At 40.4% G+C, this 24,611-nt stretch overlaps 1 protein-coding gene across 7 annotated transcripts in view; it reads right to left on the reverse strand.

Moving 5' to 3' along the window:
- Window positions 1–2,389: 2,389 nt before the first annotated feature.
- The window catches only part of phactr4b (phosphatase and actin regulator 4b), a 35,252-nt gene continuing 13,030 nt past the window's right edge, over window positions 2,390–24,611 (reverse strand). For 4 of the 7 annotated variants that reach the window (XM_041793735.1, XM_041793734.1, XM_041793736.1 and 1 more), the window contains 13 exons: window positions 18,949–19,113; window positions 18,518–18,598; window positions 17,294–17,809; window positions 14,023–14,367; window positions 11,479–11,610; window positions 9,914–10,439; window positions 9,308–9,597; window positions 7,966–8,164; window positions 7,728–7,783; window positions 7,311–7,372; window positions 7,085–7,222; window positions 6,837–6,913; window positions 2,390–3,882 (listed from right to left, as the gene is read on the reverse strand). In XM_041793735.1, coding sequence (XP_041649669.1) covers window positions 3,867–3,882; window positions 6,837–6,913; window positions 7,085–7,222; window positions 7,311–7,372; window positions 7,728–7,783; window positions 7,966–8,164; window positions 9,308–9,597; window positions 9,914–10,439; window positions 11,479–11,610; window positions 14,023–14,367; window positions 17,294–17,809; window positions 18,518–18,598; window positions 18,949–19,113 — 2,603 coding nt within the window. In that variant the 3' untranslated portion in view covers window positions 2,390–3,866. Of the gene's footprint in view, window positions 3,883–6,836; window positions 6,914–7,084; window positions 7,223–7,310; window positions 7,373–7,727; window positions 7,784–7,965; window positions 8,165–9,307; window positions 9,598–9,913; window positions 10,440–11,478; window positions 11,611–14,022; window positions 14,368–17,293; window positions 17,810–18,517; window positions 18,599–18,948; window positions 19,114–22,777; window positions 23,493–24,611 lie in introns of those variants that run through there. The other 3 variants (XM_041793738.1, XM_041793737.1, XM_041793733.1) reach the window with 2 other exon arrangements.

The following is a 24,611-nucleotide window of genomic DNA, read 5'->3' on the forward strand; positions in this document are numbered from 1 at the left end:
AATTAATCTCAGTTTAGATTAAATCGTTATATGTCCTACTGCAGTTTCAAATCGCAGAAATTGTAATATTTCTTTTGCCTGAAATGTGTCAACAAACAGTTTCGTATGATTTTTTGCAGCACCAGCAGCAGAAATGTTATGCTTTACACATTCAGATTATGCTGCAACATTTTTTTCAAGAAGTTTGCGAAAATCCTACTTTTTATTTTTGAACAGTTTTTTTCTGGTAACAGTTGAGAATGACGTAAAATTCATCAGTTGGATATTTGAAAAAATGGTTCAGCCAAAGCTGCCATGATTGTGACAAAGCTTTAAGTTAAACAAATAAGTTAATTTGATACTGTAATCAAAGTAGATACATAAAGATGTGAAATTCATTATGCATCATGCTATATAACCCTAACATACAGGCCCACAGGAAAGAATAGTTTATGCTTGATCTGTTGAGAATGATATAGAACACAAAAGCAATATTGGAAAGAAAATAATTGCAATTTGATTATTTTTAAACCATTCAGCCCTATTAGCTACTCAGTACTTACAATAAACTTTGAATTAAACACTTTTTACGCCTCCTTGAGTAGATTTATGGACCACTACTTTTACTGAAGTAAGTTTTAACCACAATAACTGTACTTTTACTTGAGTAAAATACTCTTGTACTTTCCATCTCTGATTTTAACATGAGCCTTTTGACTCTAATGAGCCCATATGTGTAGTTTTTGTAACAAGCACATTTTTGGTGCCTTGGTTGAGCTTCAGGTAATTTCTAAGGTCATATCTAATTACATTTCAGCAATGCAAATCTGTTCCCAGATGTAAAAACATGGATGTAAAAGAGGGGGTGGTTTTGTAGCTGATTAAAGTAGCAGATTAAAAAAAATGTGTGAACTTTTTTCCCTCTTTCTTATATATTTAATATGGTCTTTTAATATATTAGGAGTGGCAAAAATAAGTTTTTTTTTTAAAAAGTGTCCAGTGTAATTTTAGATTTAACTTTTAAAGCTTCTGTCAGGGATTCTAAGTTTGTGTTGATTTTGGCAACACTTTTAGACAAAGACAACTTACCTCTTTGATACTTTGTCCTGTACATGTAAGCCTAGTATTTTTCTTTTTGTCTGAATCCAAATAATATCATTTTCAATCTTTTAACAGTCAAATGTATTAATCACCAAGAAGCTTTCCTATGGGAAATGTAAACACAGGCTATTAAAGCAACATGCCGTTGATCATTTTTTCGGGCACCAACCCTGCAGCAGCAGTTTCAGGCATTAACAATAAATACCATTTTAGTCAATCTCAATGGTCTTATTTGCTTTTGTCGGTCATAATGATGCATCAAAATTATTTTTACTCTGCCTCAACAACAGCTAAAAAATCTTCACATGAGTTTGAATCACTGACAATAATAAACAGTTTGAGTTTTGTTTTTTTTTTTTGAAAATTTTTTTTGCTACTTTAAGCGATTTTTCCTCATAAGCGAAACAATCTTTTCTCTATGTGAATGAATCTGGGATATCTGTATGAAAAAAAAGCAAGTTTCAAAATACTTATGTATAATACAGCCTGCTGGTTCTTAACTGGGATAGCCTCAGGGCCCACAAACACTTCCTTAATGAGAGACTGTGACCAAAATTTCTGAAAATTTTCAACCATGCAAGTGTATTTACTAAAAAAAAAAAGTTCCACTTTGGTAAGGTTTGGATAAGATGGAACAAATATGTATGATTGGAAAAACAGAATAGAAGGAAAAAACAGATGTTTAAAGGGTGCATCATTACAGACGCCCTTGGAGGATGTGCTTGCATATACTTTTATTCTGTTTTCTCATGATAACCTGTAAGTTTCTGTTGTTCACTAGAGATCTCACAAACGGCGACATCTACTCTTTATCATGGGAAATTGGAGAAATGTGTGGATGTATGTCCACCTGGGACTTCTGTACATTATAGACTTTTTGCTAAAAAATTTTGCCAGGGAGACATTTGGGACCCACTTTTGGGACCCCACACACCGGTTGAGAACCACTGATAAAGCCCATTATATTAAAAGTGTAGTAAACCTGTTTGGTTTTTCTCACTAACCTTACCCACATGCCTCTTAAGTTTAGTTTTCTATTTTATGCTTTGCCACTGAAAGGTGATACTTTCTCATGTTGGGGCATTTTTCAATAAAGATCACATATGAGATTCTGCCTTCCTTGTTGGCACATCACCCCTTAAACTTCTTTTGACAAACCCAATCCACCACTAGGTGTCACTGCAGCCCTTGACTCTTACTTCAGGTATTCTGATTAAAATTATAGCACAAGTTTTTCCCTCAAAAGTAATAAAGACTGAGTCTGGGTTACTGATGTAAGAGTCAGATCCTGAGTCGTAGCACAGTATGGTCAAGGAATTGTAATTAGTTTAATTAGATCCAGATGTGACTATTTACAAATAAAAAGAAAAGTCAGTCCATACAATTCCACATTCAATTAAAAATGAACTTAGTTTTACAGAAAAGTTACACTTTCATATTCCCATTCTTGTAGCATTTAATCATCAACTGATGTTTTGTGCTTAAAAAAATAGCAACCTATAATAGTTTTATATTTAAAATTTTCTTTTGAAATGAAAGGAAGACAAAATATACACAAGCATCGGTTAAACCTATATTAACCTGTACACAGCATGGAGAACCCTGTAAGCTACTGGCCAGACAAGAGATGATAAAAACACTTCTGTAATTTCAAAAGGATCCAGCCAGAATGACTCCCTGTTGACCGTTTACACATATTCTGATTTTTTTTTCTTTTTTTGATAATTCCCTGATCTAAACTCACATCAACTTACGTTCAACTAGCTAGCTTGATCCTATTCAAAATGGCTACAGAATACATTGCATGTTCGATCTTTAAAGGGAAGTACAAAAACTCATAAAAAAGTATAAATGAAGAGAGTATCCAGATGGAGTCTGTGTTGGCTCATGTGGTGGATTGCAGAAATTAGTGGTAAGAAAACCAGTATCCTTTAGTCCTTTAGGCATCGCGTTTGTTGGCACATAAAGAATAAAAGACACAGAAAAAGCCTCCTGACCTTCACACTTTCCTATTTCTTAACTCACGCTTAAATGGCCACCTCACATCACAACCATAAATACAGGCAAGCCAAATCATAAAAAAGCTCAAATAAAACCCGCCACTACTCGTGATCAAAATTACAATATAAAATATCTTGTGCATTACAGAATATTTTGTAATTAGACCTTTCCAAGTATCATCCTAAAGTATAACAACAGGAGTCTGTACACAATTTATATAAAACATACACAATATCCCAGAGATGTCCAGTCCTATAGCAGAGTATCCCAGTCTTCATCCTCCAACCTGCCCTCAGCATTTGTCTCTTATCTATTATTACTGTGTGGAGTATTATAAGTTATCATTATTACTATTGTATGTCATTACATGAACAAGATGAATGAGCTTCTGCATTTACAGTAAAGAGGAAAAAAGGCAACACAGAATGAGGCCGCATTAAAGGTTGTAACTAGCTCAGAGTCCCTGAGGGGTACCACACAACAGCAGACTGAGAGTAAGCCCTGTAGGTCCTCTGCATCTCCTCCTCTTCATTGGCACGTGGTTCCCCCTGTCGCCAGGGAGAAATACTGCATCTGCTCCTCACCCACCTCCTCCTCAGTATAGTGTAAGCGATGTAGTGGGAGGGCGATGGAGGGCAAGCAAGAAGTGTTCTTGTTTTCAGTCAGTTGTAGGCTTTCCCTGATAATCTGTACATTACATTCTGGAAACATAAAAATGTCTATCTGCATAGAGAGCAGCTGTTTGCCTCACAGAGTTAAGTGCTTCATTATCCAAGGAGGGGGGGCTAAGGCCGATGAAACCTAAAAGAAACAGAAGACACCTTAAGTGACATGGAAAAATATTCCAACAGTCTACATTCATATAAAACCTCTTTATGCTTACCATGAAAAACATTTGATATGATTTACTGTGACTGCCATTCAGACCATAATGTCTCCACATCAGGGAAGGGAGAAAGCACTCTCATATACAAGAAATGACTCAACTATATATTGTTGTCCCGGCTGCTGTGATACAATCATCCAATAGCTGGTGACCATTATTGATATTTAAATTTAAAAAAGGACTCTCTTAATGCATTTTTCTGCCAACTAGACTCCAGGTGTCACTCAATCATAAGTTTGCACAATGATGCCAACTGTATGTATGACTGGAACGTGAATCTAAGTTAATATAAAAGAGATAAAGTTGACACCACATGACAGTGAATCAATAAATTGATTTTGTATTTAAAGTTTTAAGGGGCATATCATATTCTTGCCAGATATCCTGATGTAGCATTAAAAAACACAGTAATTGTCTTTAACTATATCAATTATCAAAGAATCACTGTATCATAATCTTATTAATATCATGGGCCACATACAGATGATGACAACATTATTAGCCCCCTTATAAAATTTCCATTTTTTCCCATGTATTTCCCAAGTGCTGTTAAAGAGGGCAAGGGATTTCTAACACAACTTTTCCAAACATCCTAATTTTATTTTAAAGGCTTTCAATAACTTACTTTGCACACAGAAACAAAATGATTTGACAAAAATCAAAAACTACCTGGGACAACATTATCAGCCACTTTGACACTAATAGTCAGTTTTGTCTCCTTTATGCTGGAAAACAGCCTGCAGTTGTTTGTTGTAGTTTTCAACAACTCTCAGACATTTCTCCTGAGGAATCCCAGCCCATTCTACTTTGGCCAATCTCTAAAACTCCTACAGATTTGATGGTTTTCTGGCATTGACTTTGGTCTACAGTTCACCCCACAGATTTTCAATGGGATTCTAGTCAGGGCTTTGCACAGGCCAGTCAGTAACGTTCACCTTGGTCTTCTGGAGGTAGTTCTTTACCAGTGGCCATGGATGTTTTGGAGCACAAAATGATAACCCAGACCCCAAACCAGTTTTTCTGCTGAATGCTTGAGTTTTTTTTTTTTCAACCTGCACATATTCTTATTTCCTCATGATTCCTTCCACCTTTAGGAGATTCCCAGTTCAGATGCACTGAAGCATCCCCACAGCATAATACTCTCACCACCATGTTTCACTGTGGGGATGGTGTTCTTTGGGTTATATGCCTCTCTCCCTTCTTTCTCCAAACATACGTAATGTCTCTGTGGCCAAAGAGCTCTGGTTTGGTCTCAAAGGACATGATCCAGTATGCATCATTTTCTCCAAGTTGTCCTTAACATACTTCAGTCTGGCTTGGCAGTGTCTCTTCTGTAAAAGGGCAGTTTTTTTCTTGGTCTGCAACTTCTCAGTCCATCCCTGTGCAGGGCTCTAGTGATGGTCTTCTTTGAGACTACAATTCCTGACTTGGCTAAGTCATTCACTAGTGTCTTGGCAGTTGTTCTGGGGTCTTTAGACACATTTCCCACTAGTTTTCTTTCCAGAGTCTTTAAAATCTCCCTCTTCCTTCCTCTGCCAGGCTTATTCTGTACTGTGTGGCTCTCTTTGAATTTCTTGATGACACTTCTCACTCCAGTTCTTGACACTTAGAAACGCTGTGATAACTTTGTATATCCTTCTGCTTTGTGGGCATCAACGGTTTTTCTCTATTCTTAACTGTTTTATTTTGTTTTTGCCATAGTGCTTTCTCCAGTGACAGCTCAAACTCTTGCTTGAGTTTATATACTGTGAATAAATCAGAAGATAACCCAGTTCTAACTTGATTTTACAAGCTTTGAGCATTACAAAGTTAAAACACACCTTGCAAAACAGTGGTTTGTGCTATGGCTCAGCCAAAAGGTCAGTACTAAAGGGAGGTAATAATTTTGACCCAGGAAGTTTGGGTTTTTTGTGGAATAATTTTGTTTCTGTGTGCAAAGTAAAATAATGTAAGCATCCAAAATAAAACTAGGATGTGTGGAAAAGATGTGTTAACATTTCCTTGCTCTGTTTAACAGAACTTAAGAAATACTTGAGAAAAACTGAAATTTTCATGGGGGATCTAATTAATTTTTCCTCATCTGTATTTCACATCAAATTTTATTATGTTGTGTTGAATCTTGGTTAACCCTGGGATTCCCCCCATTCACCATATTGTAGTTCTCATTTATGGTGGTGGAGTCCCCATTTCTGTACTGAGTTATGACATTATGAAATAATTATGTGATAACAGTGACTTCAGCTACATAGTTTATTTAATCTCTTATTGAGTTCTGTTAATGCAAATTTTCCTATTATAAGTGCTTGAAGCAATCTTTTACTCTAAAGTAGTCACAGGGAGACATACAAATACAAAAGAGGTTAGTGCTGTTTTCCTTTTACAAGAAATTTGTTTCAAGTACTGCAGGAAGAAGGGGAACGGACAGTTAATTGCAAGATGAACAGCTTCAGGAAATAGGAAACTGACAACTTCTTGCAAAGTAACTAATTCTGCTTCCAAGTAAATGGAAAACTACACACTGCAGTAAGCCCAATCTATTACAGTTTGTTAGTGGCAGTGGTTCCAAAAACTGGATTCACATATATTAACTAAAACTATGATAAATCCTTTAATAAAGTGGGGGTATTATGCTTTTTTTCAAGGCTTTACACCATCTCTCTGATACCCACATAGTAGCATTACATGGTTTACAGCTCAAAAAAACTCATCACCTTTCTCACACTGGCATCTTGAAAAACCTTATTGCAGCCTTTGTAACCTCTGCCTGAAACGCTTTGTTTTTGCTGCCCTTTGCCCTTTCATGGATGACATCAAGCAGGACTGAAATCAGAAAAATTACATGATTACAATTAAACTGAGAAATGCAAACCTTGTGTAGATTCTGCTCTCTTCATGGACCTCCATTTCAGTGCTCTTATAGTCGTTGAGCTCCTTCCTGATAGCCGCCTGGATGAAACAAGACACCGTCAGTTAAATTTAAACTTAAAAGGAAACCTGTGCTTAACATCAAGCTTGATGCTAATATGATGTGAAGTTCAATCCACAGCAGTGAGGTGAGCTGAGTACATTTAGTGGGTTTGCTAAGTGCTCGCTGGAGATGGCAAACTGAGCAAGTACCTTGTCAGCAGGAGTCAGCTTAGTCCACGGCTTGTCTGCTCTGCGATCGTAGTCTTGAGCATCTGTGACTTCCACATACTCGTGGAAACGCAGGATTTTCCTTGCCTGTAGTTCTGCCACCGTGGGTCTTTGACTCAGCTACAACAAGCAGAGATTTAAGTCAGCTTAATATCCTGCAAATACATGATTTTACACCAGGATGTCTGTTGTGGATGTGTTGCTTCACCTTCCGGGTCAGCCGCCGCTTAATCTCTCTGACCTCAGCCTGTCTGTCAGCCTGGTTTTTGGCTGAAAAGATAGAGAGAGAGGGAATAAAACAGAGCTTTTTTTAGAGGCTGCATGAAAGTGAGTACTGTGCACCAAAGGAAGAGTAAAGGCAGTTTCCAAAATTAGACATCTTAACTGTAATCCATGTTTCAGAGTGGCATATAATGAGTTATATCTAGTGATTAATGCATGTGTAAAATGCAAGCAACTGCACAATGTGAATGCTTGGGTCAACAATGTCAAATAAGGGCTTTATCATTTACATTTCACTTTGACTTGATAAGCAATACCATAATGACTATGCCTTTATTTAACACATCATTAACATAAATGATGAAAAACAAAAGTAGAAAGCAAATAAAGACAGGATACTAACGCTGAAGGATGTTTCTTTGCTCCAGCTCCTCAGCAGTAGGTCTCTGGCTAAGTCGCCTGAAGTAGAATAAAGACAGGGACTATTTTTACACAGTTTCATCACTGTGTCATTCAAGCAGTAAGTAGGACAACGATCTAAGAAATGCTCTGATTTTTTCAGAAAATACACATTGCGTGTTGTCAGTTTCAAATATACAGAACTAAAAGATGAACATAGGTTCATTGCTGCCTATCTTTACCTTGTGAGCGCGGTGCCGATTTGTGTGCGGATGGCCTCCCACTGCTCCCTGCTCTGCCAGGTGAGGCCAGTCTGGCCTGGAGGTTGGTCGTCCCTGCTGCTTCTGTCCTGGTTGAACCTGTCCCTGTCTGGGGCTGAGGGACGGCTGCTCAGCTTCAGAGCCAGGGTGTCCTTTCTTTTGACCCTGCTGGCCAGAGCACCTAAGGAGCAGCCAAGCAGAGATGTAATCGTGTGTGAAGGAGCAAATAAATAATAATATGGGATGCCCCGATCAGGTTTCTTGAGGCCGGTCACCATTTGCCTCTCAGTGAGACCGGACAATCACAGAAACATTGTTGATAATTTTATGTGTTTTCATATATCAGCTGCTCTGGCTGTTGGTCAGTCTACTTAGCTTTGAACTATACTAAAACTTCCTACAGGTGGAAGAGTAACCCAAATAAAAGGAGATCAAAGGAGCACTCCTTTGGTTTTACTTTCTTTGTTCAACAAAGCATTATAAAACTTCTCAAAGAGCAACTCAACAAATATCCTGCAGTGAGGGCAAATTAATTACACAACATGATGATTCATTAATTACATGTGTGCATTCATGTAAATTAATTAGGCCTGACACCTTCTATTTGGTTGGTCGGTTGGTTGGATGATATGCTCTCATCCAACTAAGATCCTGCTCGTAGGTTGCGTGTGTGAATGTGGGTGTGAAAACGAAACAGCAGGAGCATGCAACTGTGAGAGTCGCACAGCAGGAGAAAGAGAGGAACAATGCAGCTCTGGGCAATACACGCAGAGAGGCGCCCAGAGTGATGCAGAGCATGTTATCTTCTGCTTGTTTCACAGAGGTTATGCTGCAAATAACTTGGAAACACATCTTAAACTTGACAAAGATCCAGGACGTTTGCATTGAAGTGGTGCTGTTGAGAGTGTCTGGACTTTGTAGGTTTTTATCAGCTGGATCTTCAATGCATCATAATTTACATTATGTCAGCTAATAAGCTAACAGCTAATGGGCTCTAATCTGCTGGTTTCGACAAGGATTTCAACATTGGATTAATATTTTGATCCAAAAGGAGTCAAAACAAAGTTTGGGAGGTTTTAACACAACTGCTTCAAGTGAAGGACTGAGCATTAGCAGACAACAGAGTAGATCCTTGACTTCATGCACTATTTTTGTTCATGTATTTTAACAAATATTGGTCAATCATGATCAGCTGGCAATCAACTATAGTGACACTAATAACAATACAAGTATTTACAATACAAGTTTTTTTTTACAGAAAACTTGAAATTAAAAAAATATGAAATATTGTTTACATCTTTCAATAAAATAATGTCCTGCTTACTTGGAGGCGGCTCATCCTCTTCATCTTCATCTGAATCGTCATCTTTATAAAGCACAGGACCTTCAGAGTCACTGTCATCATGCATGTCATGCCCTCCTTCCTCATCCTCATCCTCATCCTCTTCTTCCTCCTCCTCACTACTGTTTCCCCCCACACAAACACCAGTGTCTCCCACCAAGCATCTGCGACTCCGGGGTTCCAGCTCTGGCTGGGGGATCTCCCCATCGTATTCTTCCTCTTCCTCATCATCTTCTTCTTCTTCTTCTTCCTCTGAGTAGTCATCCTCAGATCTAGAAAGATGTGGAATATTAGGACAAGTATCTGCACTATACAGTTTAGCTTGGTTAAGTTTGAGATGAAGCTGCAATAAAACAAGGCCAACACATTTATGACTAGTTCTAGCAAAGCAAATTAACTAAAGCATGTGGCGGCTGATCACGTACATGTGAAAAGAGGAGTTTTATGTTGACACAAACACCACAGAAAGCATTTCTTCAACATGCCTCTCTGTCAAGTTACCTTGTCTCTTCTGATATGGAATTGTCATATCATAGTCTTGTTTAAATAAAAGAAAACCTTCTATTATTTATCAGATAAGAGACTCACAGTTTCAGGGGTTGGATGCTGACAGGAAGAGGACGCCCACGGTCTCCTTGGTACTCAGGAGGCGTTTCAAAAAGCAGCGTGTGAGCTCGCTGTAGCCCGTCTGGATGTGGCTGAGCTGGGCCGGGGCTGGACAGGGCTCGCTGGATCATGATATGCAGCGGGACAGGTGCTGGCCGCTGAGGAGACTCATTGGTTGGACTTGGCGGGTCAAACAGCATGGGAATGGGCTGAGGGAGGGGGTGGGGGTAAGAGTGCTGATGGTGTAGATGGTGGGTGTGTATGTGTTGGCGGGGAGGAGATGGTGGTATATGTGTTGGAAGGGGAGGTGAGGGAGGAGGGGGGGGCAGCTGGAAGCTGACAGAGAGGCTGCTGTGGTCTTCCAGAGAAAGTGGCGAGGGGTTAATGGAATGGCTTGAAACACAGGAGTCCTCTGGCGTGCGTTTGGTGACCGGGGTGGTTCTTTTAGGAGGCATGGGAGGAGAGGGCTTGGCTGGCACAAGACTGGCTCCTCCTTGTATGAAGTCACCTGAAAATGATGACAATAAAAAATATTTGTCCTGTGAGCGAGCTGCTAAATAGATATTTATTTTCTATCCAGTTTGCTGTTGTGACATGGGTGTACATGCATCAGCTCTGCATGTATAATGTACCCAACATGACAGAGAACAGGTAAACAAACAGAAATACTGGGATTGCATGTGTGGCTGAAGATTATTGTGCACATACACAGTGTGTAAGATCACATGACTGAGTCAACATGAATGCACACGCTGCTCTTATAAACCAGTGTGCAGCATGTGCCCCAGGTCACATGGGGGAAGGAGACATACAGCCTACATGCTCTACATAGCAACAATCTAAACCTGGATAAAAAAGCATCCTTTAAGCGCAAAAAGCTCCTGACAAAAGCTCAAATGCAGATCCTCCATTTCAATGCATGCACATGAGAGTATGTGCAAAGAATTCTTAACTTTCTCAAAAGTGTCCTTAACAGCCACATCAAGCCTTAGCTGTGCTATTGAGGCATAATAACAGGTAAGTGTCATAAGGCTTGAAACATGCAGCAGCATAGACAGAACTAGATACCATTTTCCTTTCTAAATTAAGTCAAGCCATTATGTTAGAACCATTTTACTCTCCATCCATCAATCATCCATCCAATCATATCCATCCATCCATCCCAGCTGAGCAGCAGCTAAGTGGACATAAAATTCACTCAGCGCACTAAAGGCCACAGCAGGGACCTGCTGAAGAGTCTCCCTCATTCACATGCCAAGAAAGAAATTACAGCATTAAGTCAAAGCTACTCGCACACACAGCTGTATCTCATACTTATTATATACAACCAGACCACCTATTATCAGCCCAGCATGTGCATGCAGCTCTTATATACAGCATCTCAGAGGAAGCAAACAAGGCCAGATAGCAAGCTAAAGGCATTGGGGGAAATGTGTTGGCATCTAGAGAGGATATGATGAACGCAGACTCTGAAGGAGCAGAGGGGAATGGGGGCATTCCAGGCACTGGCACTTAAGCCACAGAGATACCAGGAGGTATCCTTTTACCTGAGCGCAGGCCTCCGGCCCGCCGGCACAGGTACACAGGTAAGGACAGGTAGACATCGTAGTCGCATTCTCGCTTCCAGCAGGACCAGTAGAGTGGAAGCTGAGCGTTCTCTCCCCCCTGCAGGGCGGAGACTAACAGGGAGGAGACGGAGGCTTTCAGCTGGAGTGTTTTATTAGTGCAATGTTAAAGTTAAATGTACTTGAGCTTGTATAAAGGCTGAGCAAAAAATCAAAATTCACATTAAATCTCAAGATAGCCTACTACAATTTTCAAACCACAGAAGGTGCAGTATTTCTTTAACCTGAATAGTTTGTGAAAATAACAGTTAAATGCAATGTTTTTGCAGCAGAGACGTTACGCTTTCAAGTGTCATTTTCTCAGAAAAGTTTGCAAAAAATCATACTTTCCTTGTTTTTATATATTTATAAAAATGTACAACATTTTAGCCCTAGCTTGTATGGCACTTTTTTAGTTGTCAAACTTAAAGTGCTTTAACAACCCAGGTCACACTTACCCAGTCGCTCCACATTCATACACAACGATTGCCCTGTAGAGTATCCATCAGTATTAGCTCATACTCAATCAGATGCATCCATACACATTAACACACCGCTGACACAGCAGCAGGAGAAAATGGGGTTTAAGTGTCTTGCCCAAGGAGGCAGACATGTGACTGTAGGAGCTAGGGATTGAACCCACAATTTTCCTGATTTTGAGACAGCCCACTCTACCTAGTTAGCCACAGTTGGTTCAGGTGAAACTGTATATGTATGTAATATAAATAGAGAGGGATGCTGTTTCACTGTATGCTATCACTTTCATAATCTTGCAGTTTGTAGATTTAACTTTCTTATACTGTGGATTGAGGGACACTAGAAGAGTCAAAGTAGTCACCCCCCACCTTCTTGAATGCAAAAGTAGAGAGGGTAGAAGACACTTGCGATGCTAATGTATTTCAAAGGCTTTACACAGATGTGCAGATGTGTAGAGCTGCTACTACAAGTGTGTATCCAAGTGCCCTGGTCAAACTTCATTACTGCAACCAATCTTGTGTTAACAAGATAGTCTGGAAATCTTAAATCTTAATTTTAAATAAAGAAATTTTGTGGCAAAACCCCTTTTTTTCAAAATGATTTCCTACAAGTAAATAAATAATTTTGTATTGTATTGTTCAGTACAATTGTCCTCATGGCAAACATCAATTTTTGGTGAAAACTACTTCTTGTGCCTTCATTTTAATATTATTAGGTCCCACTTGTCCCAGATAAGTGGGAGAAACTTCAACTGCATTCCAAACAAAAGTTTGGGTCTCAGGAGGTTAATATAGGCATAGCATGCTGTTTACTGAAAGCTATCTTATGGTGTTACAGCTCCATAAATCACAAATATGATGCAGAACTCTAAAATGCACATTAGCCTATTTGAATTTGCATTTTCCAAGTTTTATTTTGTCATGACTCAGGAGATGTGAGCCTAGTCATTGCTGTGTTGCTTTTGATTTTGAGTCGTTTTTTTCCTGTTTTTTTTTTTTCTTTTTTCATGTTCAATACATCACAGTCTGTACCAGTAGTCACAGCAGTAGTCCTAAATAACACTAGATGGAACAAACTGTAGCTACACTTTAGTCAGTTAAAAGGAACAAATGAGGGAAAGCTAGAATTATAAAATTGGGATTTTGATTTTTTTTCACCCAATGAACTAAACCATGACCCCAAAACTGTACCAAAACCAAAACCGTGACCTCTGTGAACCGTTACACCCTCAGCTTCTACAGCTTTCTGTTTTCTTTTTTAGGTTTTATGTTTTGTCAGCTCTCTTCAGTCCAAAGTAGAAAATAGAGTTTGTTTTCAATTGAGCTGCATTGAACTTTAACCACTTAAGATTACCAATGTCTGCCTCAAGTGAAAACTAACAAGTCATTTCTAAATATTTTCATAACTATCTGATGACATGACTGATAAATACCTTGCTGTATATCATATAAATAACATAATTTAATCATAAAGACATAACTAAAGGCATTAAAGGAAGTAAACAGAGCATACTGGAAATCATCACTTGGCTAATGAGATCAAAAAGAATCAAAGTAGACAGTCTGCCCAAGTGGGAATTATGGCAAGATCCCAGATGAGAAAAACACACAGTAAACAACAACAACAACACTGTGTCTGTGAGAGCAACATCCACAGACACAGGAGTCCCTGTTATCTTCATAGTGTAAAACGTAATGAAAAAGTTGCAGCTAAAATAGTCCAGGCGTATTAAATAATTAGCAGGGGAGAAGCTGCTCAAGCTGTTCAGATAACATCATTACCCGGATAAGTCTGTGTGTGTGTGTGTAGCTAACTTTGTTAAAGAGTTCTCTCTGACATCAGTTGTGCACTGACTCATAAATGTACATATTGTTTCCAGCAGTGGGAGAACTACATGCTAACTGAGCAGACATTTCAGTGTTCATAATGCACATTGCACATGATGTGTGCTGCATGCAGATGGCCTTCATCACCTGTGAACAGAAGCACACAATCTGCAGCAGAGCTTACCCAGCATGGCAGCGTTGCCTCGGTTCACGGGCTTGGGCGGAGGCAGCGGGGGCTGCTTGGTGCCCTGAGAGGAGGATGTAGGGGCTAAAGCTGAAGACTGCTGGGTAGACGCTCCGGCTGAGGAGACAGAGCGCACGGGTTTGGAGGAGGAGGAGGAGGAGGCGGAAGGAGAGGGGTACTGGGTGGTTGGGTGGTTGGACGGGGTGCGAGGTGAACCTTTGCTGCCAGGCTCAGCGGGTGAGGTCATCAGCCATTTTGGAGGCATGACGGACTGTTTAGGCGGCAGAGGTTCACGCAGAGTGTCACGTAGGGCCTCCGGGTCAGGGATGAAAGGGCTCTCTGACTCTAAACACAGAATCATATGGAAATGTTACATAATTAAATATCATATCATCAAAATAACTACAGCACTCCATCCAACTCAGAGAAATTTAGATAAAGATGTCAGAAATGCTTTTAAATCAGTATCCAGCTGTGAAGCAAACACAATATCTTACTTAGCAGGAGATTTAAAAACACTTTTTTATCTCCTTCATTATTGAATTAGTGATCTCATTATAAAATACCTCTCCACACAGCTATAAATGTTTCAGTTCAGGGACCCAGCAGTGAGCCATTTTCTGCTGCTTCACCACTCTGAGCACTCTCTGTGATAGCACTTGTTTGAGAACTGCATTATCTGGGGATCAGCTGTGAAGATAAACAGAGTAGGCGGCTGCAATTACCACTGAAAACCCACATCTCTCTGCCCACAGAACAACACCCTCCCACGTCGCTCCAACTCCCACGCCATTCCTCAAACCTGCGGCTCTGAAGTTCAGGGTTATTTATTTACTGACAGGTTTTTATCGCCGTGACATCATACAGCCAAAGAGGAAATAATCCGGAGGAAAGGAGGAAGTGAAATGTAGAACAGAAAGAGCTGGGGATGTGATAAAGATAGAAAGAGAGTGGGAGAGGGATAGAAAAGCAGCATCAGAGAGGGAAGGAAAAAAGGAAAATGCAATGTGAGACAGAGAGAACAGCTGAACAGCATCTCATTATGGAAACATTTTGCAAATTTGACACCAAAAAGAAACTGTGTCTCTTTTCATGTTTGCAGTCTAAAACTGTAACATTTTACCTTCGAGATGCACCAACGCATCAGTTCGATATGGGTATCGGCCCTGTTGACAAACATCAGCACATCCGCAAATTACGTGGCACATAGAGATGTCAGTAGCAGATTTTTATCTGTTATATGGAAACGATTTAGTTCGACTAACTGCTGATTTAGAGAAGAACTTTGTTTTATCAGGTAGGAGAAGTGACCTCTTGGACAAACTCTGATCTTTGAGAGAAAATGTTGGCATTTTTGGAGTCTCACACCAAAATAAGTGATCAAAAACACATCAGCATGGGCTATCAGCTATCAGCTAAAATGTTATTTTAAAAATCAGTATTGGCCCGAATTTTTTATTTTAGTCTTTAATTTCATGGCGTTAAAGAGACAGGGGACTTGGAGAAGACAGGGCAGGGACTGGATTGAAGACACCACTGGACAGGGTTAACCTGATACACCAGATAGACTGTTTCCATCCTGCAGGATATATTTTTTCCAACTTCAGGAGATTCCCAGTTCCAAATGCACCAAAGCATCCCCACAGCATAATCCTCTCACCACCATGTTTCACTGTGGGGACGGTGTTCTTTGGGTGATACGCCTCCCTTCTTCCTCCAAACATAAGCAATATCTCTTTGGCCAAAGAGCTCTAGTTTGGTCTCATTTGACCAAAGGACACGCTTCCAGTATACATAATCTTTCTCCAGGTTGTCCTTAGCATACTTTAGTCTGGTTTGAAGGTGCCTCTTCTGCAGAAAGGGAGTTTTTCTTGGTCTGCAACTTCTCAGTCCATTCCTGTGCAGGGCTCTAGTATTGGTCTTCTTTGAGACTACAATTCCTGACTTGGCTAAGTCCCTCACTAGTGTCTTGGCAGTTGTTCTGGGGTCTTTAGACACATCTCTTACTAGTTTATTTATCAAAATCTTCAAAATACTTATCTTCCTTCCTCTGCAAGGCTTGTTCTGTATGTTGTAGCTCTCTTTGAACTTTCTGCATAAACAATTATTTTTCTTAAGTCTCAAACTGATTTATCTTGTTTTTGCCATGATGCCTTTCAAATGACAGCTCAAACCCTTACTGCAGTTTTTATACTGTGTGTAAATTGGAAGATAACCCTAAGTTTAAACTTGATTTTTCAAGCTTTGAGCATTACAAAGTTAAAACACATCACTGCACAACAGTGGTTTGTGCTATGGCTCAACAGAAAGGTCAGAGGTCAGTAATATTTTTGACCCAGGTAGTTTTTGTTTTTTGTGAAATAATTTTTTTTCTGTGTGCAAAGTAAAATATTGTAAGCCTTTCTTATAAAACTCAGAGGCTTGGAAAAGCTGTGTTAACAATCCTTGCTTTGTTTAATAGCATTTGGGAAATATTTGGGAGAACTGAAATTTTCATAGACAAATAATGTCTCCAATGTATCATTACAGTGATATAATACTCAAAAAATATCAACACCTCTTAATAAACAATGCAAACAGAAAGAAAATAGGAAAAAGCTCACCAAACTTGCAAGGAAATTTCTTTACACTGTAAACTTGACAAATTTATTGGAAATACTGTGTCAATCTTATCCTAATCTTAAACCTTATTATCTTATCTACAACCTTATTCAAAACTGAGGCCCCATTCTTACTGTAGGATTTCTACAGTAACAGTTTGAGTTTCTTATTTATCATAGAAGTTATATTGGTATTACTTGGACCTAAGAACAACATCAAAAACACAGAAGCTTCTCAAACTTTAATGTTTGGTTTGAATCACTTTCTGTATCTCTTAACCAAGCACTAGTGGGTTGACAGTGACAGCGTTAAAGGGCAATAATGGGTATTATGATGGTGTCATATTAATTAGGAGCGGAGAAGAGAGGACAATCTATTCCCTCATGTTCCTGAATAAGAAGCTGTTAGCTGGAGCAGGGCTCATGGGAGCCGACAGGAGCCCGTCTATATCTGGGAGGACACCACAGAGGCAGGAGAATGACAGGAAGGAGTGAGAAGATTAATATACCTTTAAGAACTGCTGATTATTTTCAAACATGAATGAAAGAGGTGATGCTGTAAAAAAGGCACCTTTTCTGATTCTTTCTCAGCAGAAATTGTGTGATTACAATTTTTTCAGACCTGGTGTGAAGTTTTAAGATGAGGAGATAAAAATAAAGGAATATCTCACCTCTGCGGGCTCGTCCCTCCTCAGCAGATGCATGTCGAGGGAGCGTTGGCCTCCAGTCTGCTTCAGCAGGCCGGCTCTTCCTGCCGTCTTCTGATGGGGCCTTCTGCAGCCCAGGTCTCTTCTGGCCATCCTCGGGGTGAAGTCTCCCCCCTCGTCTGCAGTCCTCCATCTGGCCGTGAATTTGGCCCTGCCAGACCATGTTAGGTTTCCACTCGCCCTCAATATGAGCCCGTGTCCCTCCCCCTCCCCCTCTCCACCCGTCTTCATGCAGTCCTGTTCCTCTGGAGCCCAGAACACCCCGACGTTCACCGTCTGAGGGAGAACGACCCCTGCCTTCATCCGCCTGACTGAGCCAGGCTGGGTTCAACCGATAGTCCGACTCCAAGGGTAGTTTGCCCTGGTTACAGGGGCTCCTTATATTGATCACACCTCCTCCGCCTCCACCCACTCCAGAGCTCAGAGGCAGAGTGTGTCCGTTCTTAATGTAGGGCTGTTTTGGGGTTTGTGTGTCTGCATCTAAAAAGGTGAACAAAGAACATGAGATCAGATCCAGCATTTTCTGAGTCATCAAGCCAGTCGACTTTGAGACAACAAATTATTTATTCTAGCTAAATTATTCAATGTCTTTTATACTGACAGGGTCTTTGTTTGGTACTGAAGAACACTTCGGTGTTTTTTTTTTTTCCTTTCCTCTTGAACCTGGATACCCTAGATAAGTGATGAAACAATTAGTCCAAACTTCCATAAAAAGAAACTAAACTATGGCAAAACATTTTTAAATTTGGGCTGCCCTTCAACCGATTTCAAAAATACTTTTTATTCTTTAAAAAAGCAGAGGTGTCCTTCACTCATGCCAAGCAGACAGTTTAGTGTTTGTGCCTTTCAGCAGGTGTAGGTTTTTGTAAATGAGCCTCTGCAACAGCGGGCCTAGCACTATGCTCACACACATCCCTCTCAAAGCTATTTTGCTGCAGGGCACAATTCGTTCTACTTTCCCTCAGCTCCAGAGAGCAGCGTGCCATTTTAAACAGATATTAATATGAAACGCAGCAAGGTGAAAGTAAATTTGCTGTTTAAAATATGTCTCAGACACCTGCTAGTTAGGAGGACAGTGTTCCTGCCATAATGCACACTGATGACTTCATGGTACTGTGTGTGTGGGCGTGATAGCCTCAGGGCCTGTGCTGTGCAAAGAGATCAGATGAATCACAGAGACATCCTTACCGTTGTCCGGGACCTCCTTCAGCACTCCCTGTTCGATAAGCTCCTGCCGTGTACGCCTCGTCGACATCTTTCTCTCCAGCTCTGCCGTCAACAAACACAACTCAAGTTTACACACAAGTTTTTTTTTTTTTTTTTTTTTTTTTAAAATTTCAAGAGCTCTGCAAGGAAGAAACACTGTGGTGAAATGGGTCACATTTAGCGTATGACCTCATGTTCCACACACAAAGATTTAAATATGGAGCTCAGGATATTTTGTTAGCAGCTTATTGTCTTATAGTAACTTGTACTGAAAACTGTATGAGAGCCAAAGGAAAGCGATAACTCCGGCAGGAACTGAGAAATCTTGATGAAAGCTGCATAAAACTGAAAAACCAGCGAGAAAGGAAGGAGGTTCATTTGCTCCACAAACAGAATGAGTTCACGCCACAAACCTTCTGAAGTTTCCTTGAATCTCTCGCTGCTTTTCTTCTTCCGCCACTTCCACGGTTTGAAGATCTTTCCAAGGGTAGAGAACTTGCCCTTGCGCTTTGGGGTGCTGTCCCCTGTGCTGCCACCTTCTCCCACCATAGTGCTGTGGTGCTGCTCAGCGTCATCATCTGCAATAAAAGCAGTTAGTATAGAGTTAAATACACAGTTTATACCACTTACATTAAAACAAAGTTTGGACGACTGACCTTTAACAAATGTTTTTGCACCAGGCTCAGCTATATAGTAATGTGAGTATTTTATGCCTTGTAGACTCATTGGAGGGGCACTAACAACTTGAAACATATCTGATATTTAAGAGTTTAAATATCAAGGATTATAATTTAAGGGAAGGACCATAGCTCCTTTATTCAAAGTAGAGGTAAATATCATTGCATATCAAAGTGTTTCCCAACCATTTTTCCTTGGAGTCCTCCCTAAATGTAATGAGGAAAAGCAGAGCGAGTTGTCATGATATCAGAATTTTCCACTAAAACCAGATTAAAACTATAAAGGGTAGATCAGTGTTCATTTTGACAGTTATTTTGATTTTAGTCTCAGTTTTAGTCTTTCAATTAAAAACCTTTTAGTTTTAGTCACATTCTATGTCATTTCTACCCTTTATAGTTTTAGTCTAGTTGTAGTCGCCAAAAACTCAACATTTTAGTCAAGTTTTAGTCCATAAAAAGTCCTATAATTTTAGTCTTAACTTTTAGTCCAAGCATTTATTTTCATGCCTGAATCTGGAACCAAATCATGGTAGTGTAATCTAGGCACCCTGCCTAACCTGGGGTCTTTGCTTTCTACAGCTGAGAGGCAGAATAGCTACAGATGCATTGTATTTTGACAGATTTACCCACAGTGGAGAAATATCATGGATTCTGAATGTCTGACAAAAACTAAATTACATTTTAGTCTAGTTTTAGTCATCTTGATGAAAACTAAATTTAGTTTTAGTCAGTTTTAGTCATCAAAGATTTTTTGACTAGTCCTAGTCTTATCTTTATCATGGAAAAAAGGCTGTTGACAAACATTTTTAGTCATAGTTTCAGTTGACAAAATTAACGCCAGTAGAAATTACTAAAATGTGACTAAGACTAAGGCCGGCCACACACTACAGGATTTTAAGCCCGATTTGGGCCTCCCCCAACGATCGTAGGGGCGTATCCCAAGAGGAGCCACTTCCCAAATGACTGTTTGTCTGAGTAGTCTGCATGTGTTGTGTCAACACAATTGTTTTATTGCTCCGAATCGCGTCGTAGCCTCCAAAAATCGTAGTGCTGCTGACGGAGTACCCACGACAACCAATGAGAGCGAGCAGACGGGGTAGCGTCACAGCCAGATCATATGTACTTTCACCACTCACAACCACGAACACAACTTTAACTTAATTTCAGCCAAGATTTCATCCCGAGGGTCTCCCTTGTTTTATGATTGTTGCTGCACCTGTACCGCATGCCAGGATAGCCTGTTGAGGAGAGACAGCAAGATGGTATCGACAGACATCAGTGTTCTGTTTGTTTTCTGAAGTCACGTGATCACGCGAGGTCGTAGGCAGGCTGGCAGGTGTGTGGTCTCCAGTGATCTGACAGTCTGGCTGAGTTGTCTAGTGTGTGCGTTCAGAGGATTAAAGATGAAAAATCTTTGGAAATTGTCCCAAAGTCTGTGGTCTCTCACAGTTTTAAAATTGTTTCAGATTAAAAAAATCGTCTAGTGTGTGGCCAGCCTAAGACTGAGACTAAATTTAAAAATAGCTGTCAACATTATTACTGGTCTGAAAAACATATTTAAATATCCGTATCGATATTGGTTTATGGCTATAATGAATCTGTATATCAGCATATTGGATGTTAGCAAAAATCAAATACTGTGCACCACTAAATTTCTAGTTTTCTCTCATTTGGATCATCCAATGGGAGTCACTGATAGTGTAGGGCTGTGATGCTGTCGTCAGTCTCCAGGTTGGGATGTGAAAGAAATCTTTTAGGGACCAGGAGACGTCACTGTCTCTCTCTTCTGCTCTTTATCCCTATGTAGAAACACAAACAATATCTCATGCATCTTTAAGCGATGCTAAAGAGACTTAACAAAACTACATTAAACAGTGTGGACAGAGGCTGTGGCGGAGTTGAGTGGGCAAAAAGAAGACATTCTGTATCAGTCCTGAATCTTCCTTCATGTCCATGCAGAGGTGTTGGTGTGTTTCTAACTTCTTTAGAGCATAACCACTGTGAAACAATCAAGGAAAAACATCTCTGTATCAGCACTCTGTTTTATCAACAGGAAACCAACCAATTCACTCTCATTTCACTGTACTGTGCACTGTCTCTCTCCTTTTATGGTAGCTTTGGGTTGAACATACAGTACAGTAGTTCACAAAATGATCAATTTCATTTAACTTTTCTGTCATCTTTGAGCAATTGCTTTTACATTTTTTTTTCTTGTGTGTGTTGAATGCTACTAGTTTTTCATGTTTCACAATAAAAAGATAATGAGGGGTTTTATGTCGCTCCCTCTGGCAAACAAAATATTAATCATAACCAAGTAGTGACAGGTGTGCTACTATGCTTATATATTATCCAGTCTTGCCTTGTGATGGTTTCAAATTCTTTTGGTATTCATTGTATAGTCTTGTTGTTTGAGTCTGGCCTTTTAAGTATACTGTGGATGAATCAATAGTCACGGTCCTCTGATAGACAATCTTTGTACAGAGAGTGTCGTGCTCATTAAGGCTGTTATTATCTTTAGCTGTTAGTTCTCGGGGACTCAGTGTGCTTTGGCAGGGTGATGCTGAGAGCCCATGGACTCCTCCACACATCCACAGTAAACAGGAGAGGTCTGACGCTGGCATTCAGCCACCATTTCTCACTGTCAAGTGCTCACATTCCTCGGCTGGATGGAGAGTAGTGCCTTATCAGCCTTTCACCCCTTGCTGCCTCTACAGACACAGGAGGCTCACACATGCATGCAGCCAAACAGTAAAGAAAAAACATACACAGTACTAACAATCAAGAACTATATTACTTCAAATAATCACTAGGATGTGTTATGAAGGCTGTAAGTCGTCCACAAAGTATCATCCTGCAGCTGCAGTCGCACACTGTGGTTAAATGTGATTGACAGGTCACCTGACAGGGTGCTGAGCTCAAGTAGGGTTTCAAACATTAGCTCTGTCAGGGCTGCAGCTGCTGTCTTCAGCAGACATAATATTTAGAAGTTTAGGAAGAATAGGGTCCGATTTAAAACATCCAGTCTCATGCAAAAACAGGAAGTCTTGACAACAACAATACGAAGCAGTTTGATTCCCACAGCAATATCCTCACACAATGGTAACACTACTGATGCAGAATACTTCGAAGCCTAATGAGGAATGCAGTTTGATTGTTATAACAGTATCATTCCTGACTGGAAACTGAGTCTTCGTTTGACACAAACAGTGGGGCTTCAGGGTTAGCCAAGGACCAGCACCCCTGGAGCTGGCAGGGTTTCAGTTTCTCGCTAAGGGACATTTTAGTACAGTGGACGGTTGCTGACACAGGATTCAAACCCATTTTTGCAGCTGAAGGACAGAGTCTTTAACCGCTGCTCTACACAGCAACCTCCATGCTGCTGGCAGGGTAAAATTTGAACTGAGTGCTTACATAGTGTTATAAAAAAGCCTGACTATTTGTAAAACCTCGAAAAAGCTTAAATCAGAACCAAATTAGAGCAAAGCTGCCAAGTCAAAAACAGGAATGTTTTGTTTCCTGGAAGTTGAAGATTTGAAAAACCTTTGGAAAAAAGGCATCAGACTACCTTGAAGAGGTGTGTCAAGCGTCCAGCTTCCATGGTGGCGGGATTTGAAGCAGCATGCCATGGGGAAGCAGAGAGCATTTGGAAAATCACAAAGCAACAGTCCAGTATTTATCCCAACACTGGAAGACAAGTAGCAGAGAGCTGTTTGAATCTACAGCAGAGAGGGTCCAGGTTCAACAGACATGTCCGCACCATGGAAATCCAGCTTATCTTGGCAAAGTCGAAATCTGAGGATTCAAACCAGCTGCCATAACATCCAGATTAAGCTTTGTTGCTGGAGGCAGTTTCCCTGTGAACCAGAGCTGAGGTTCTCAAACAGCAGACTGCTCTGTCACAGCAGCCGCTGACACTGTGGCTCAGCTGAAGCCAGTGAAGCAGGATAAGAGCTGCCTGTGCCAGGCCCGCACACTCCAGAGCACTGCAGAGATGATGATCACACAGAACTCAGCCCATACAGCAGGCATCTATTTGAACAAGATGACTGCACACATCCTAAGGAGACCTGTACATTAGTCAGACTCCTGGTTATAAAAGGCGAAAATCCAACGACACAAAAAAACACAAAAAAGGACAAAAAGTGATGTACATCCAACTTGATTATCACATTGAAGAAAGCTCAGATTTGTTCTTCACAGACACAAATAACAACTCCCAGCGTGTCATTGTTCCTGCAGCATTGAGAGGCAGTCTGGTGTGCGGTGGCACTACAGCTGAGTGTGACTGAGGGTCTGAGAATGAGAGTAAAGGGGAAGAGAGAGCGACAGGAGTTATGGGGCTGGAAACACAGGGAGGAAACGACACTCCACCCTGACTCTGTGACCGAGAACAAAGACAACCTCTTCCCCTCACATGAAGTAGCACACTGCACTATACTGAGCACAAAAACCCAGAGCTGCAAAGTCCAGAGACACAAGGGGAAAAAGAGGAATGAAACAGGCAATCTGACTGAATATTAACATTAGTATTTGTTTTTATTTAGAACAAAGCCAGAACCATGATTCTTATAGTCATGATCTGTAACCAGAAGCTATGCCAAGATAAGGCGTACCAGTTAGGAAACATAGAGGGACTGTGTCTGCTGACGTACCCCTATGCAGAGGCCACACCCACACCCTGTCTCAGAGCTCTCCCACAGGGGCCAGATTTCCCTCTAACCTCATGATTTAATGAGTCATGGCAGGCCCGGTCAGGTGAGCATGTGGTTAAAGGAGATTGTTGTTTTAAAGGACCCGGCCAACCTGATCACTTACTTGCAGCATTTGGGAAATACCTTCAACCTCATTATGACCCCAGCTCTTGCCAGGCCATGTTATAAATCCTAATCCCGTTAATTGGCAGCACAAAGACGTTATAATCACAGCAACAGAGACTTGTGTAAAATTCTTAAAATCATGCAACCATTTAAACCTTGAAACAGAGTCACAGTGCATCTTATAAACACATCAACAGAGAGGGCTGCTTAAAAACTGAAGGTCAAATTGAATAACTCAGCACTGATTGTGTCTACAGGTTCACAGAATTATGATAAAATCAAAGATAAAATTCCATTGAGTTTCACCCAGTCTGACAAAATATTTTACTTACAATATATATATTTCGTATCATCTGATTTCCCTGAACAGACAGTCCTCGTGTGCCAAAAATAAGTGTGTAAAAAGACAGCTGAGATTTGTGATCTCAGTAACTTTACTTTCTTTGAGCTGCTGAATGTGACACAGGAGAAGAAAGTCCATCAAACAACCTGAAACGCTCATCTGTTCTTGTTCCCTTAAAATAATCCACAGTCGAATTCTGTGCATGTTGCTGTCGAGGAATTCACAACTGTAAATATGAA

Source organism: Cheilinus undulatus, linkage group 8, assembly GCF_018320785.1.
Source record: "Cheilinus undulatus linkage group 8, ASM1832078v1, whole genome shotgun sequence".
Taxonomy (NCBI): Eukaryota; Metazoa; Chordata; class Actinopteri; order Labriformes; family Labridae; genus Cheilinus; species Cheilinus undulatus.